The sequence below is a fragment of the Thermobia domestica genome, chromosome 5, assembly GCF_964235325.1.
Source record: "Thermobia domestica chromosome 5, izTheDome1.hap1.1, whole genome shotgun sequence".
In the NCBI taxonomy this organism is placed as follows: domain Eukaryota; kingdom Metazoa; phylum Arthropoda; class Insecta; order Zygentoma; family Lepismatidae; genus Thermobia; species Thermobia domestica.
Window position 1 is genome coordinate 268,153,954 of NC_137458.1, and position 14,198 is coordinate 268,168,151.

General features: G+C 35.4%; 1 protein-coding gene across 1 annotated transcript in view; it reads right to left on the reverse strand.

The window, feature by feature from the left end:
* Positions 1–3,930: 3,930 nt before the first annotated feature.
* LOC145686592 (cuticle protein 19-like) overlaps positions 3,931–14,198 on the reverse strand; it is a 36,635-nt gene continuing 26,367 nt past the window's right edge. Inside the window, exons 2-3 of the mRNA XM_081760049.1 lie at positions 11,972–12,085; positions 3,931–4,372 (exon numbers count right to left, since the gene is read on the reverse strand). Coding sequence (XP_081616175.1) covers positions 4,133–4,372; positions 11,972–12,085 — 354 coding nt within the window. The 3' untranslated portion in view covers positions 3,931–4,132. The remainder of the gene's footprint in view (positions 4,373–11,971; positions 12,086–14,198) is intronic.

Below are 14,198 nucleotides of genomic sequence, written 5' to 3' on the forward strand. Positions count from 1 at the left end.
TTCTGAAGATTAGTGAAAACAGAAATTTAAAAATTCGAGCAGAAACAGAAAGGTAACAATCAAATGATATTTCTGTTCATACTCTAAACATATGCCCTTTAACGTACAAACTATATATTTACTAACATTCGGATATACGAAATAAATGACAAATTAAGAGTACTTTTTAAAAATGCTCACTTTTTAAAGGATGAACAAAGAAGGATTAAGAATGGAATACAATCCAAGCAATTACATACATTATAACCACCCCACCCGCAGCAATAAAAATATTCTTTCTTTTATTTCAGCCATCATATCTTAAATATATGCCTCTTTATCTTAAATATAATATACACTACTTTTTTCGATTATGGAGTGGTGCTTTGATGATGATTAACGAAAAATAATTAGAAAACTTTTTCGAGTTCATCTTTTTTAGGTTATGTTGTTTCAGTTTGCGGCTCACACAAAACGAAAGAGTTCTTCAACTCTTAGACTAAATAACTAAAGGGAAAGGCCAGGCCGGTAGCCAGCCCAAAAATGTAGGGGGGTCGGGGGCGGTAGAAATTAGGGAGGCCCGATCGAACCATATTATAGTTCATCTACATATTATAGTTCATTTGCAAACCTACCGTGAACATTTTAGGGGGCCGGCCCCTCTAGACCCCCTTGGATAAGTATAAAATAACTAAGAGGAACTTACGATAAAGCAAAACCCGTGCAACAATCTGACGGGCAGCTATGTCTAATAAGTACAATAAAAAGAGTTCTCTAAAGAACTTCTTACCACACGACCGGGATAAAGACTTACTTTTTTAGGCGGGGGGAGGTCTTAGAAAATGTTTTGCATTTATCTTTTTCAATTGCGTCATAATGCTTTTATGGATAATAGATTTAGCTGAGGACATTATTATTAATTAATATTCTTATGTATATGTTCATATGTAGAAAGGTGAGAAAACTTGCGATTGTTGGACAACATCAAAATGCCAGTAGACTAGACTTCACATTGTTTCCTTTGTTGGCATCTTGCACGTATATTTTTATCTCAAGTCCAAATACCTGCTTACATTATATGACATAAAATGAGGAAGAAAGTGGCTCAAGCTTTTCTAAGTGCCGGTCCCAGTATTTGTCTGATATGAAAAAGGAAAACAGTTTTAGAGTTTGGGCATTTGGTATCCAACATAGAGGCGGGATCTCGGTCAAGTGAAACGAAAAAGTTGCAGTTAGTATTCTTAGTTTTTCTATATTGTAGGATACTTTTTATGGATGAATTGTCAATAAGTAACAAGATAATCCTTTATCTTGAAGCACGAATGGATACACACTTTAAAAAGTTGACTGGGAGGACTTAAAACAAGTTCTGAAATATCGTGAAATGAGAGTATTCTTCACAAATGTTAACCAGTAGCCATGTGATAAATGTGAAACAGATTGTGTCAAGTGCCATGTTGAGAATGGACAATGCACACACACTACATCCTTTGCTTCCTTTTCTCCAAGACCCTTCCATTTCAAGAAATAAAGTTAGTCGTGTGTTCGTATATATATAAGACTGGCCACCTTGAAAAAATCTTCACAGCCGGGAGTGGGTGGAGAAACTCAGCTGGAAGGGTCGCGAAGACCGAATTCCGTAGACTTGCAACCTCCTGAGATGCGGATTATAGCTGTATGATAACCCACCGGCTCCCCCCAGAAGTCGGTCCTGGATCCGCCCCTGGTGATGACACAAGGTATTAATGCAGAATGTTTTCTACCATACTGTTCCCATTTACTGGCAAAGGGTAGAACGAGAGAGTCAGTGAGCACATACAGAATATCAAGTGTGCATGTTTGTTAGTCGTAAAATAGGTAACATTTTTCCTTCCTGACTAACATAAAAAATAAACGCTTCATAATCTTCCATGCTATATTATTTTCACTGAGATTGGCACTAAACAGGTGAACACTATCAATAGGTTTATACTTATTGTACTCAATTTACAATAAAGTAAAAAAGTAAACAAAAATAAGCAAATGACATCAACCCTGTAAATTGATACTGCGTAAGTTAAAAAGCCAAAAATCATACCAGTATTTTTTACATTCATTTCCTTAATGCATAAGGGAGAAATGTTTTTCACATAGCTAAAATAGTTCATGCATTAAAATTAAAGGGTTATAAAAGCTATCTGAGAGTAATTTCCCTAGCCTAGTGGTTCCTATTAATTATTTTTTATGGACCCCTTCATACCTTCGCCAACATGTCGCGGAGCACGTTAAATCCCAAATCATTTTCAAGTCATAAATTAAAATTCTAATAAGCACTTACTGAATTGAACATCGTTATTTACTTACCTAAACACAATATTTTCTTTTCTATTTTTATTAATTAGTTTGGTGTTTTGTAAGGTGGCGGCCGGTCACCAAATAAAACAGTCATATAGTATAAACCAACATTACAAGTCATGCTGTTTTATTATACATACGATATTTAAAGAAGGACGCTAGGAATACACTTGGGAGGCACGTATTTATTTTATGAAAAAGGAAAATTAAAACAATTTTAGTTCTTAGTGTGATAAGTGGAATTTGTCCATAGGGTTCATTATTTCTGAAAAGTTAGGTTCGATACTTCACATTCTTACTCTGAAATCGCACTCAAACAGATACATAGAAACAAGTGGAAATATTTTTGTCCATGATACCACGAGTCACATACTGTATGAAAAAGGGTACAAAGATGTTCCGCATTTAAAGACGAAGTACAAAAGTTCATATCCCGAGTAATAGTAGGCCCTACATCTACTCTTAAAAGGCACTTGTGGTAAACCTAAGAATGAATATCGCTTTCATTATTTTTATTAATACAATAATGTTTACTGAAGGCTAGCTTAACCCTCATCCGGGCAACCGGGGCCTCCCAGGCCCAGTAGCTTCATATTTTTCTTCGGATTTTTTAATAACCATAAATATTTCAATGACATAAAATTCTGATTTTTTTTATCTCTAGTTGAAAGTTATGAACATATCGAGTTGGTAAGGCTAATAGAGTTGATGCGGCCCCAGTTGCCGTCTACATTATAAAAACAGCTTGTCCGGACAAGGGTTAAGATAAAACCTAATTTCCCAATAATAAGTCGTTGACCAGCTTTTGGGAACCACTGTCCTAGACCTTCTTCATTAAGTGTTCTGAATAACTCCAAAGCGCGCATCCGTGATGAAGTAATCATACACATATTACATTACATTTGGAGTTCAAATAAAGTACCTGGTCAAGCTCGACCACTAAACATATCGATTAGACGATGAACTACTTGATGACTAAATTTGGTTTAAATCCGGCCAGTTGTTACTGAAAAATAAAGTAGGCCTACTACACACACAGACACAGACACACACACACACACACACACACATACACACACACACACACACACACACACACACACGTACACCTGGTGACTATTTCTCAAAACTACTAGACTTATAGCTAATACTAGGATGGAACTTTTCAACATCAAATGGTTTACAATTGCCTATAACGCTATCATAGAATCATGACAGAGACGGATCTAAAAGATAAAAGCTGGGGGGGGAGGGGGAAGAAGACTCCAGAAGTATATCATGAGTTTACTATACACTTCAAAAAGTATATAAATAATAGCTGAAATTATTTTTGTCACTCAAAAAGTGGGGGGCCTTTCCCCCTAGCCCCGGGCTAGATCCGTTACTGAATCATGACAAATTAGAGGCATTAACATTAGCATTTACAAATGATGTCTACTCTTATTCTAGAGTACGGCCTGTAAAAAACATAGGGCCTATTACAAGACTAGTGGCTTTGAGAAATAGGGCGCTAGAGTGAAACTACAAGCACCTATACGCCACCAGCTACAAATAGTAAGATGAAAGGTTTAAATCATTTTGATTCTTGTAGTATTACCGAAAGAAACAAACTAAAAATTAACGTATAAACACTTTTTTTATTAACATAATACTTACAGCTATTTACAGCAGAAAATACTTTTTTTCTTTTTAGGTTTTAGAGGTCAGATAGATATCTGTCATAGACGGAAGAAAACAGAGATGAGACTAGATAAATAGAACTAGGAAGTAGATGAGCATCAGAGTTTACATAAATATATGAAAGAAGAAGAAATAAAGTTTATTTTCCATATCCGTGACCATAAATAGCAGGATGATGAGAAGGTCCTGTTTTGTGGACAATAGCATTGAAACCATTGTGGCTGTCAGCTGTGTAGTGCACTGTTCTGATGCTGCCATCTGGTTCTACGAGACTATATTGTCCCTTGACGACATCGCCATCTCGTGTTTCGTGCTGACTCTTTACGTCTCCAGTATGGTGATCATTGACTCCATAGGAGAAGCTATATTTTGGGTAGGCCTAAAGAAAGACAAAATATCAAAATAATTATACAAAACTTAAAAACTTTTATTTTGTTGTTTTACTTACAAGGACAATTCTAAAAGTAATAAATGTGCTTTGTATTTTATGCATTCTATTGTATACACATAATTTCTTCTTATTTATCGAATTGCCCTCGTATTTAAAAATTAACATTGCTTTACATACAGTCAGAAGGGATTTTACTCTATAAATACAAGATGGCGGAGTGAAACAAGAAATGTTATTCTTAGGATTAGCAACACTGTAGCCTTGGCATTTGTTTGGGACCGGTGCAACATCATTTAGAAGTTTTATCATTTATTAATGATGGCGCATTGGAGTGGTGTGGAAGTTACGTTCACTCAGTGGCAGAACGCTTACCTCTGGCGCCTGAGCTACTTGGTTCCATCCACGACCAAGTAAATTTGTTGTAGACAACATCGTGACCGTGGGTTTTGTCGAGGTGCTCCAGTTTCCTCCCACATTCTCATTCCACCATTCTTTCATCATAATTCACTTGCCTTAATCATTGCCTCCCTTAGCCTAAAGCACATAATCATGGGATATTAAAGTGGAAGATTTCATTTTATTTCATTTTCGCATTAGCTCCCGCCAGGAATCTAACCCAAGTCTCCCACGCCGAATATGCATACACTAACCATATCACGAGAGCAGGACCGGATTAACCCATCTGGAGGGCAGGGGCTAGAAAAAATATGTGGCCCCTACTCAGGGCCGGCGCAAGGAAGGTCGAGCCGTGCCACTGCCCAGGACGGCAAATCTGATTTGCGGCAAAATTTGAAAAAGAAAATAATACAGGGGCGGCAACATTTGGGAAAGAAAATAATAAAGGGGCGGCATGTGAAAGTACCGCCCAGGGCGACAAAACTTCTAACGTCGGCCCAGCCCCTGCTGCCTTCAACTAATACATATCTGTGAAAGTACAGTAGGAATTTAACAGATTATGTTTCATATTTTTGGTATATTTTGTCTTATAATGATGATTGTATCTTGTGTGATTCTTTTTTAGACAGCTAGCTGAGATTTTGATCAGAGTGGAGGGCCGGGGCTACAGCCCCCTTAAGCCCCTCCCTTAATCCGGTACTGCACGAGAGCTACGAGAGAGCTCTTAAATTGGTTAGAGGAAGACATAAAGTTTATTGATTGACAAAGGGATTGTCAGGTAAAAATAAGGTTGGGGACGTACGTAATACATGAAGATGTGTTTAGCAAGAAGTATACACACTTCAAAGGTTGTTAGTTTGAGGGGAATGGCATCCGAAAGTGGTGAAAATTTTCGACTAACATGCATGTATATTATCAAATATTACGTGGATGAAAGAAAGTTATTGCTGAGTAACCTACTTCAAAAAAATAACAAGACGAAGGATTCACTTCTGTTTCTACTACTTTCCCTTTCTGTATGTGATGTCTAAATTACATCGATTCTTTTCCCTTTCTTTCTTTATGACAGTCGTAAAGATGCTTGGCCCGGGAGCACTTTCTGTTAGTTTTGGTTCTTGTTTCACTTTTCCGCCACACCGTGTCGTTAGTGTGCTGGCCTGGGAAATTCATTTGTTCTAAAAGTGAGAAAATGAATAGTGTAAAAAAGAAAGAAGAAGAAGAAGAAGAAGAAATACAATGAAGAATAACGAGTTTAGCAGTTGTGAAAGGAAATAAAATAATTTTCATTACTTCTTTTATACTTTTAAATATATATATTAGGCCTTTAGGAATGCTTATGTTAATTACAAAATATCTTCATTTTCACTTTTTTTTTTTTTTTTTTTTTGATTCAGAAATGCGTAAACTAGGAAAGTTCATTGTGTTGTTAAGGTAGGCTATGCTTATTTAATGACTGAAGAGCTGTCAAATTTGCTGTTACGCAATCATACTTAATGCAGGGCCAAATATTTTTTAAAATGAAATATTTTATTTAAAGTCCTACAATTATTCTTCTTAGGCCAAAGAAAACAGATAGTTAATGAAAGTGAATGGTTAAAATAATTGGTGGAATGAAAATTTGGAAGGAAAAGGGAAAACCCCGAAAAAACCCACGGACACAATGTAGTGAACCACAAACTCACATGGTTTGGGATCGAACCAGCCTTCTCTATCATTTTTCCTGACACATATTTTCTCTTTCTGATACTTTTTATTACCACCAGACTGAATGGGACACGAACAGAGAAATATCAAGGATAGGTAAAAGCGTTTATGATCTTCAGAGGGACTCAAACATCAAATTAATGGCTCATAATATGGACTTGATAATAATCATTTTACAAATTTTACAGGAGAGCCAAAACAAATCTACCGCTTATCAAGGCGAGGCACATGTTTCTTTCTTAACCCCTTACCGCATGCCGTGCCATATATAGCCCATACCCTTTTTTCACTAAAAGCTTTTTTGTGATTTTCAAAGGCATTAAATGACTGTTTTGTCTGCTGTGTGAGATATTGACGTGTATGAATAAGAGATTTCAGTGTTATCTGGCATGTTCTTTGTGAGTTGTAAGTGTGTCATATATGGCACTTATTTATTTCTCGTCGGAATTAAGTGAAAAATCTAAAATTCGTTTTAGTTCAAGTTCCCATATGAGGATTTCCAATACTGGTTATTTTTTTTTTTCGCTAAAAGAAAAAAATCATGCAGAAAGGGGTTAAATATCTCTAAAGTTATCCTGTCGTTCCCTTTAATGTTTAGTCCCAATACTACAATCTTATATATAAGTATTAAACCGAAAATAGAAAAAATGAAATTATCATGTTCCCCTGGACCTTCAATGAGTTTCGCCTCCCGATCGTCAGCTTAACGTCCCATACCGATCTACCACATCACTGAGTCCCCAGAACTGTTTTATAGTTGAGAGTATAAATTATTTGAAAGTTTAAAAGGTCATTTTCGTTTAGGACCGAAATTGAAAGAATAGTGTCCTGCTACTACTGCATTATAACATGTCTATGTTTGTAAAAGTCACCTATTTCTTGAAACATGTCTTACTGAAGTCTCATTATCTCACATAACAAAGATTATTTTCTATTTGGGTTGGAAAATGAAATAAAATGACGTTTCTAGTTTAACATCCACGTTTATACCCTTTAAACTCCTTTAGGTTAAAAAAGATGGATGATTAATGAAAGTGAAGCCGATGAAGGAATTGGTGGAATGAGAGTGTAAGAGGAACCGAAAGAATCCTGAGAAAAGAACCCACAGATACTATATTGTCCATCACAAACTCACATGGTCGTGGATTGAACTAGATATCTCTCGCAACAGAGGTGAATAACATAATGAGGAATGTCAAAAATGTAGAATTGATTGATTAAGTTGGTTTTTGAGCTTAACGTCCCTTTCAGCAGCGAGGCTATATGAGACGGGACCTACTGATTAACGTGGAATCCGAACCACATGAGCTCGTGCCGGGAATCGAACCCCAGGTCTCCTACGCCAAAGGCTAACGCTAACCTCTTAGCCACGAAGAAGCCCTGCAAAAATGTAGAAAATGAGCAAGGAACTATCTACAAAATGTTATTACATGAACTAAGAATTGCTTTCAATATTCATCGTACAGTGATGGTCAGAGGCGGATCTAAAAGGTAAAAATTGGGGGGCAGCCTGAACACAGACTATGATAGTTTTATCATGAGTATATCTAAGTATAAACTTCCTTAAATATATAAATAATAGCCTAAATTATTTTTGTCATTCAAAAAACTGGAGGGGCCTACGCTCCGGCCCTGGGCTAGATTCGCCACTGGTGATAGTCTATAAAGTTAGGTGTTCAACAATTATGTTCAACAATTAACAGCGCACCCAGATTTCTGGCCTATACGAAGTTTTGAAAAAAAAATACTTCTAAGTTTTATAGCATTTTGCAGATATCACGTTGCTTACTTGTTACGTTTTTTTATGTTCATTATATTTAAGATATTCAATAAAAATTTAAACAGTGAGGCTAAGCTTAACGAATGGCCGTAAGTTTGATTCCCTATTCGACCTACACCGTATTTCGCTTAGAGTTGCCTCTTATGAATGCTGGTAATTTTTACATTTCCTTCAAAATGAAAACTTCATTGTGATAACTACATTGATCTTTTGTTTCAATAAATTACTGAAACTTGTCTGTCAAGAAGTTTAAAAATTACAGAAGGTAACTAATGTCAAGGACAAGTTCCGCCTTTCAAGTGGAATGAATGTCACTGCGAGAAATGTGAACAACTTATTTATAATCAATGAGAATTTCGACAACTTAAATATAAATGGACAAATGCTGAAATGTGGAAATGTTCCAACCGAATTGTTGCATGCTTCAAGACAGTGATGGGCGAACTACGCCTCGCGAGCCAGGTGCGGTCCCTAGAAATGTTCTATCCGGCTAGCGGCACGATTCCTAGCTAGCGAATGGGGGGATATAGAAAGAGTTGTATTAGAAGCAGCCTGACAAATGAGCATTTAACTTCACTTTTGAGAATCAGTGGATCACAGTTTGAATCAGATTACGATAAATTTCAATTATTAATAGGAGTTAGTATTACAAAAATTTTATAAAATGTGCTATTGTTCATTTTAATGACTTATTTTGGCTCGTCTGAAGATTTTTCTGTTTGCTTTGGTTCTCCCTATAAGAAGTTTGCCCACCACTGCTTTAAGATATGTGTTGTGCTATTGGAACATAATTTGTCTTTGAAAATGTGACAAAAACCCTTACTATCATGTGAAACCACAAATTATTGATTCATTCTGACGAACTGAAAAATATATGAAATTAAACTATACTAGTTGTTCTCCCAAAGCCTTCGGTTCGTTGTATACTATACAGTAAAATCGTTCTTAATGAAAAGTTGTAATTGTTCATATGTATACGACTCTTGTGTTAATAATAAACAGAAGCACGTTTATGTTCAGTATCATCACCACTCATTTTGAAGTAATTAAGTCGAATCTACACAGTTTATGCTGCAATTAAATCGTCACAATATGCTGTTGTATATACAAAAACTTAAACGTTAATGCTCATATCTAAGTAGATATAGTTACTAGTAGTGGGCACAAAAACAGGTTTTTCGGTTTTTAGAGAAAACGGTTCGACTTTTCTCCAAACCGTTTCAGTTTCTCACCGGATTCGGTTTCGGTTTTCTTCAAAACCGGTTCCGTTTTATTTAATTTGTTCTATTTCTGACAAGAATAGTGTTTCATTGTTCTCCGGAAACCGACTCCGTTTCCACAGAAATAGTTTTATGTGTTTTCCAAAATATTTTACCGAAACCAGTTTCGGTGAAAACCGAACCGCTTTTGAAGAAAACCGAAACCGGTTTTGAAAAAAAACGAAACAGGTTTAGGCGAAAAACCGAACCGGTTTTGGAGAAAACCTAAATGTTGGTTTTTCGGGTTTTCCGGTTTTTATAAAAAAACGGCTTTGCCCATCCCTAATAGTTACAGCCCTTGTCTTAATAATAAACAGTAAAGCACGTTCATGTTCACTATCATGATTATCCATTTTGATATAATTAAAATGAATCAACACAGTTTAAGATGCAATTAAATGGTCACAATATGTTACTGTGTAATGATATTCTCAAATCTAAAAATAGTCACTACCATTTCCTATTTTGAAATAACTAAATCAATTTTCAAACTGCAATTAAATTGTTACAATAATTGTAAGTCTGCAAAATGCCTGAACGTTAGCGTCATCTATCGACATCAAGTAGGCAGCGCGGCGTTCACAAACAGAGACATTTTTCTTTCATATAGCAATAAAGATTTAGTAAATGTACTCTATTTTACCTATTTATTTGAAACTTAACAATATTTTTTCAAACTGCTTATGTGTATTGATAAAGTAGTGAAAAATTTTGTATTGCTATAAGAAATGATAATCAGCTGTAAATAATTTATTTATTGGATATAGGCCCTACATGTAAAGAATTTCTTTCTTCTTTCTTTAAAAGAAGATACTTTCTACAAACAACAAGCAGGCATCTTTCTTGATTATTTGAACCTTATGTGTGCATGACTAAAATATTCTTGGTGTCGAATTTTTTTCTTTACTATTTACAGATACAGTTTGATGCCTATTTTTTTTAATTAGCTAGTGCGTGTTCCTATTCTTATTTATCGTGTTTTTAGTAGTAAACATCCCTAGTCTTAAGTTTCTCCATATTTAAATATGAGAATCAAACAGGTGGTGTGTGTGAGGTTGAATTTGAGAATCTGAATGTGGTGTAAAGTTAAGATTGAGGTGAAATTGAGGATTCGCCAGGTGGAGGAAAATAGAGTTTGAAAGTCTTTAAACTTAAAGAAAGGAGTGATGGACTGACGTTTATAAGTGATGCCCGTTATATGCTCAGAACGGGTTTTCGAAAGCGTTAATGAGAGCTTTCATCATCACAACTTTTGGCACCATTTTCCACACTCTTACAATCTCTTCTTTACCATAAAAGGACGTGTAATTTATCAGAGAAATACTAGAAAGTAATATTATATATTTTAATGTGGGTGATATCTTAATTTCATCTTGTACGCATTTTTTCTACCTAATATAGACCGGTTTCCAAGCACAAGTAAATTGTGACAATTTGATATTTACTATTTCTTCTATTGAATTGAATCTTTAAGTGTTGGTTATGTTTTAAACGCTTTTTTTATTTGTAATCACAATCAGTAGTTGTTTTTCTTACTGCGCTTAAGTTAAAGTCGTTTTAATTCTTCTTTGAATTTCTGAAATGTTTAGCTTCTTTATGTCCTGCACTCGTGTGGACACTAATCTAAGAGAAGGTTGGATGAAATATTGGAATGAAAGTGGAAAATCCGTGAAATACTCCATGGATACAATGTAGTCCACCGATGAGATCACATGGCCCTCCTCGCTGGTCTAGTGATTACCAAACATTTGTTTGGTATACGAGGTCCCAGGCTCAAATCCCAGTGTGGTACAGCTGTATTGACAAATCTCTCATTGACATTGATAAACTATTGTGTTATTTTCTCAATAATAATAATAATAATAATAATAATAATAATAATAATAATAATAATAATAATAATAATAATAATAAAAGATCCTCATAGGTCCGAGATATATGATGAACAATACATATGACCCACATTAAATCGAATACAAGCTCTATCTTGCTCATGTACAGTTTTGTTCAAACGTTTCTGGCCACCCTTTCTCTTTAAAGGTTTGTAGAGCAAAGCAAACAAATATGAATCTTTCTGATCACTTTAGTATCTCTATTTGGGTTGAGTTGAGTTGATTTTTGAGTTTAACGTCCCTTTCAGCTCCGAGGGTATATAAGGCGTGGTCCTACTTATTAACGTGAAATCCGAACCACATGAGCAACCACCGGGTATCGAACCCGGGTCTCACACGCCAAAGGCATGTACGCTAACCGCTTAGCCACAAAGGAGCTCAATATCTCTATTTGAAGCCAAAAATTACTAAATTATTCTTTTATATGGTTGTAACAACACCTCAATTTAGAGGGTAAAATACTACTTTTTTAGAAACAAAATTGTACTCATGCAATATAATACCTCGACTATGTAACCTATTGAAGAAGAAAGCTGTTTTTTTTTTAATCACTTACGTAGTAATCAATTGCATGACCACCGTAACCCCCGAGAACTGCGCCAGCAGCGTAGCCAGGTTCTGGAAGCGCTTCAGTAACTGCTACTACTAGCACACATGCTAAACATAGAACCTAAAAAGAATAACAAAGTGAGAATAATTATTATTGTTCAGCATACATAAAATTAATGCAATGAGATAAGCATGCGCTATAAGAGTTTTCTTTAAATTAAAACTTATAATAATTAAATTCAAGAAGATCTTAAACTATAATCCAATACTAATTTCTTGAAGTTCAACAGAGTTGAAAAAAAGAAATTAAAAATACAGTATCTTATCCTAATATTTGTAAGTTGTCAAATGAACTAGTAAGTTCTCTATTGCGAAATATATAATCTTTTAATTATTTTGTAAACCGATTACAGAATTGTATTTACAACATAACTAATAAACATCATCATCATTTATCTAATGCCTAAAATTAACATTTAATGTGAATTAGGAATTATGTTTTTGAGCTTTCAGCAGCTATGACCATTTTAGACCGTCACATGTGAGGATAAGTCCCTCGGTGAGCACACTAACCTGTCAAGTGGTGAAGGAAGTGTCTTGGGATCTTTATGTTAGATACCATCCCAGCATTTGCCTGGTGTCAATGAAGAAAACCCAGGAGAAAGCACATTCAAGATGGCTAGCCTAAAAATGCTTTTACACCTTTCTGACCGAGTGTTCAAAACCAGAAGTCGAACCCGGGACTACTCGCACTAGAAATTAACATTTAGTAACAGGTTTGTTTCATATATTTTTGTTCCAGATATTTTAGTAAGATTTTTAAGAAGTTTTGATGGCCCATAATTCGGGAAAAAAAGACTTGCCAACCATTATAATAATTCATAAGCCTATTAAGTTAGTCAAGATCTATCCCCACGCCAAGTTTGATACAGATCGAGTGAGATCGGTTGAACTCATACGATTGTAGTAGTACGAATCTTGTAGTCTTGTACGAGTCTTGTCTTATACGACATCGTACAATCACAAACTACGATCGTTGTAGTTTGTGATTGATTTTATTATTTTTTTTAAAATAAAGGATGAAAAGAGTTGTTTTGAAACGAACGCTAGTTAATTGAAGTGAATATGTAAAGTGAACATTTCAGAAATGAAGTGCAACAGTCCTAAAGTGCATGAAGAAGTAACAAGAAGTACAAACAAGTGTACGAGATAAACAAATTAGATTTATATATATATATATATGCTTCTGATGAGGAAATATCGATAGCAGCGAACGAAGGCACCGATTTCTCTGTAACTTTGGGGGAGCGCATTCAGATGTGTGTTTGGTTGCAGATAAGGGCCTAAGAAGACATATGTGAAGATTTGAAGACAAATTGAAATCAAATTATGTCAAATATTTTATATCCATAAACATATATATAAACATACATATTCGTAAAAATACATGGGGACCCACATGAGCATTGGGGGCAAGATTGAGCAAATTGGTGAGCTCACGTTTAGAAGAGCTGTATGAGAACTTCGACGATCGAGATCTCGAGCGAATGCGATCGTTTTACATAAAGTGTAACCTTATCGAGGTCAGCGGACGCGAGTCTCATTGAGGAGGGTGAATCTGATCCCACTTGAGCCCGGGTGAACCTCGATTGCAAAATATCCATCCCTGGTTTACACTACAAGGTCATTTGAATTCTTGTTGTATCCCTATACTATTAGACACTTCTTTCCATTGGTGCACCAGAAAAGTCTATTTGCTTCAGTACTAGTTTAATACTTATTTAGTTTTGTTAGTATTCAGTTTAACATCCCTCCTCAATATCAAGGAGATATGAGACGTGAATCTACAGCTTATTATGAGGTTTGAAACACATGAGCCTCCACTGGGAATTGAATCCAGATCCACTGGGAAAATTATTTAGACATGATAAAGTTTTACTTGAACTCTTATTCTAGCACGTGCGACAGTATAGCTCTTGCTTGCTTGAATTGTTTGGGAAAAAAAATTGATTTAAAAAAGTTTACTACAATATTGCAAAGTTAATACATGAAAGAAATCATACTAACGTGCTAGACTAAGAAGGATACGGTCTATTGATATGATTAATTTCCAAATCCTTGATTTCTCGTTGTAAGTTCAGAATTGGAGATATTCATGAGACAGAAATTTAACCTGTTTCTTTCTGTAGTTTAACAATCTTAAGTATATGATGCGGTGCGGCGTAGCTAAACGT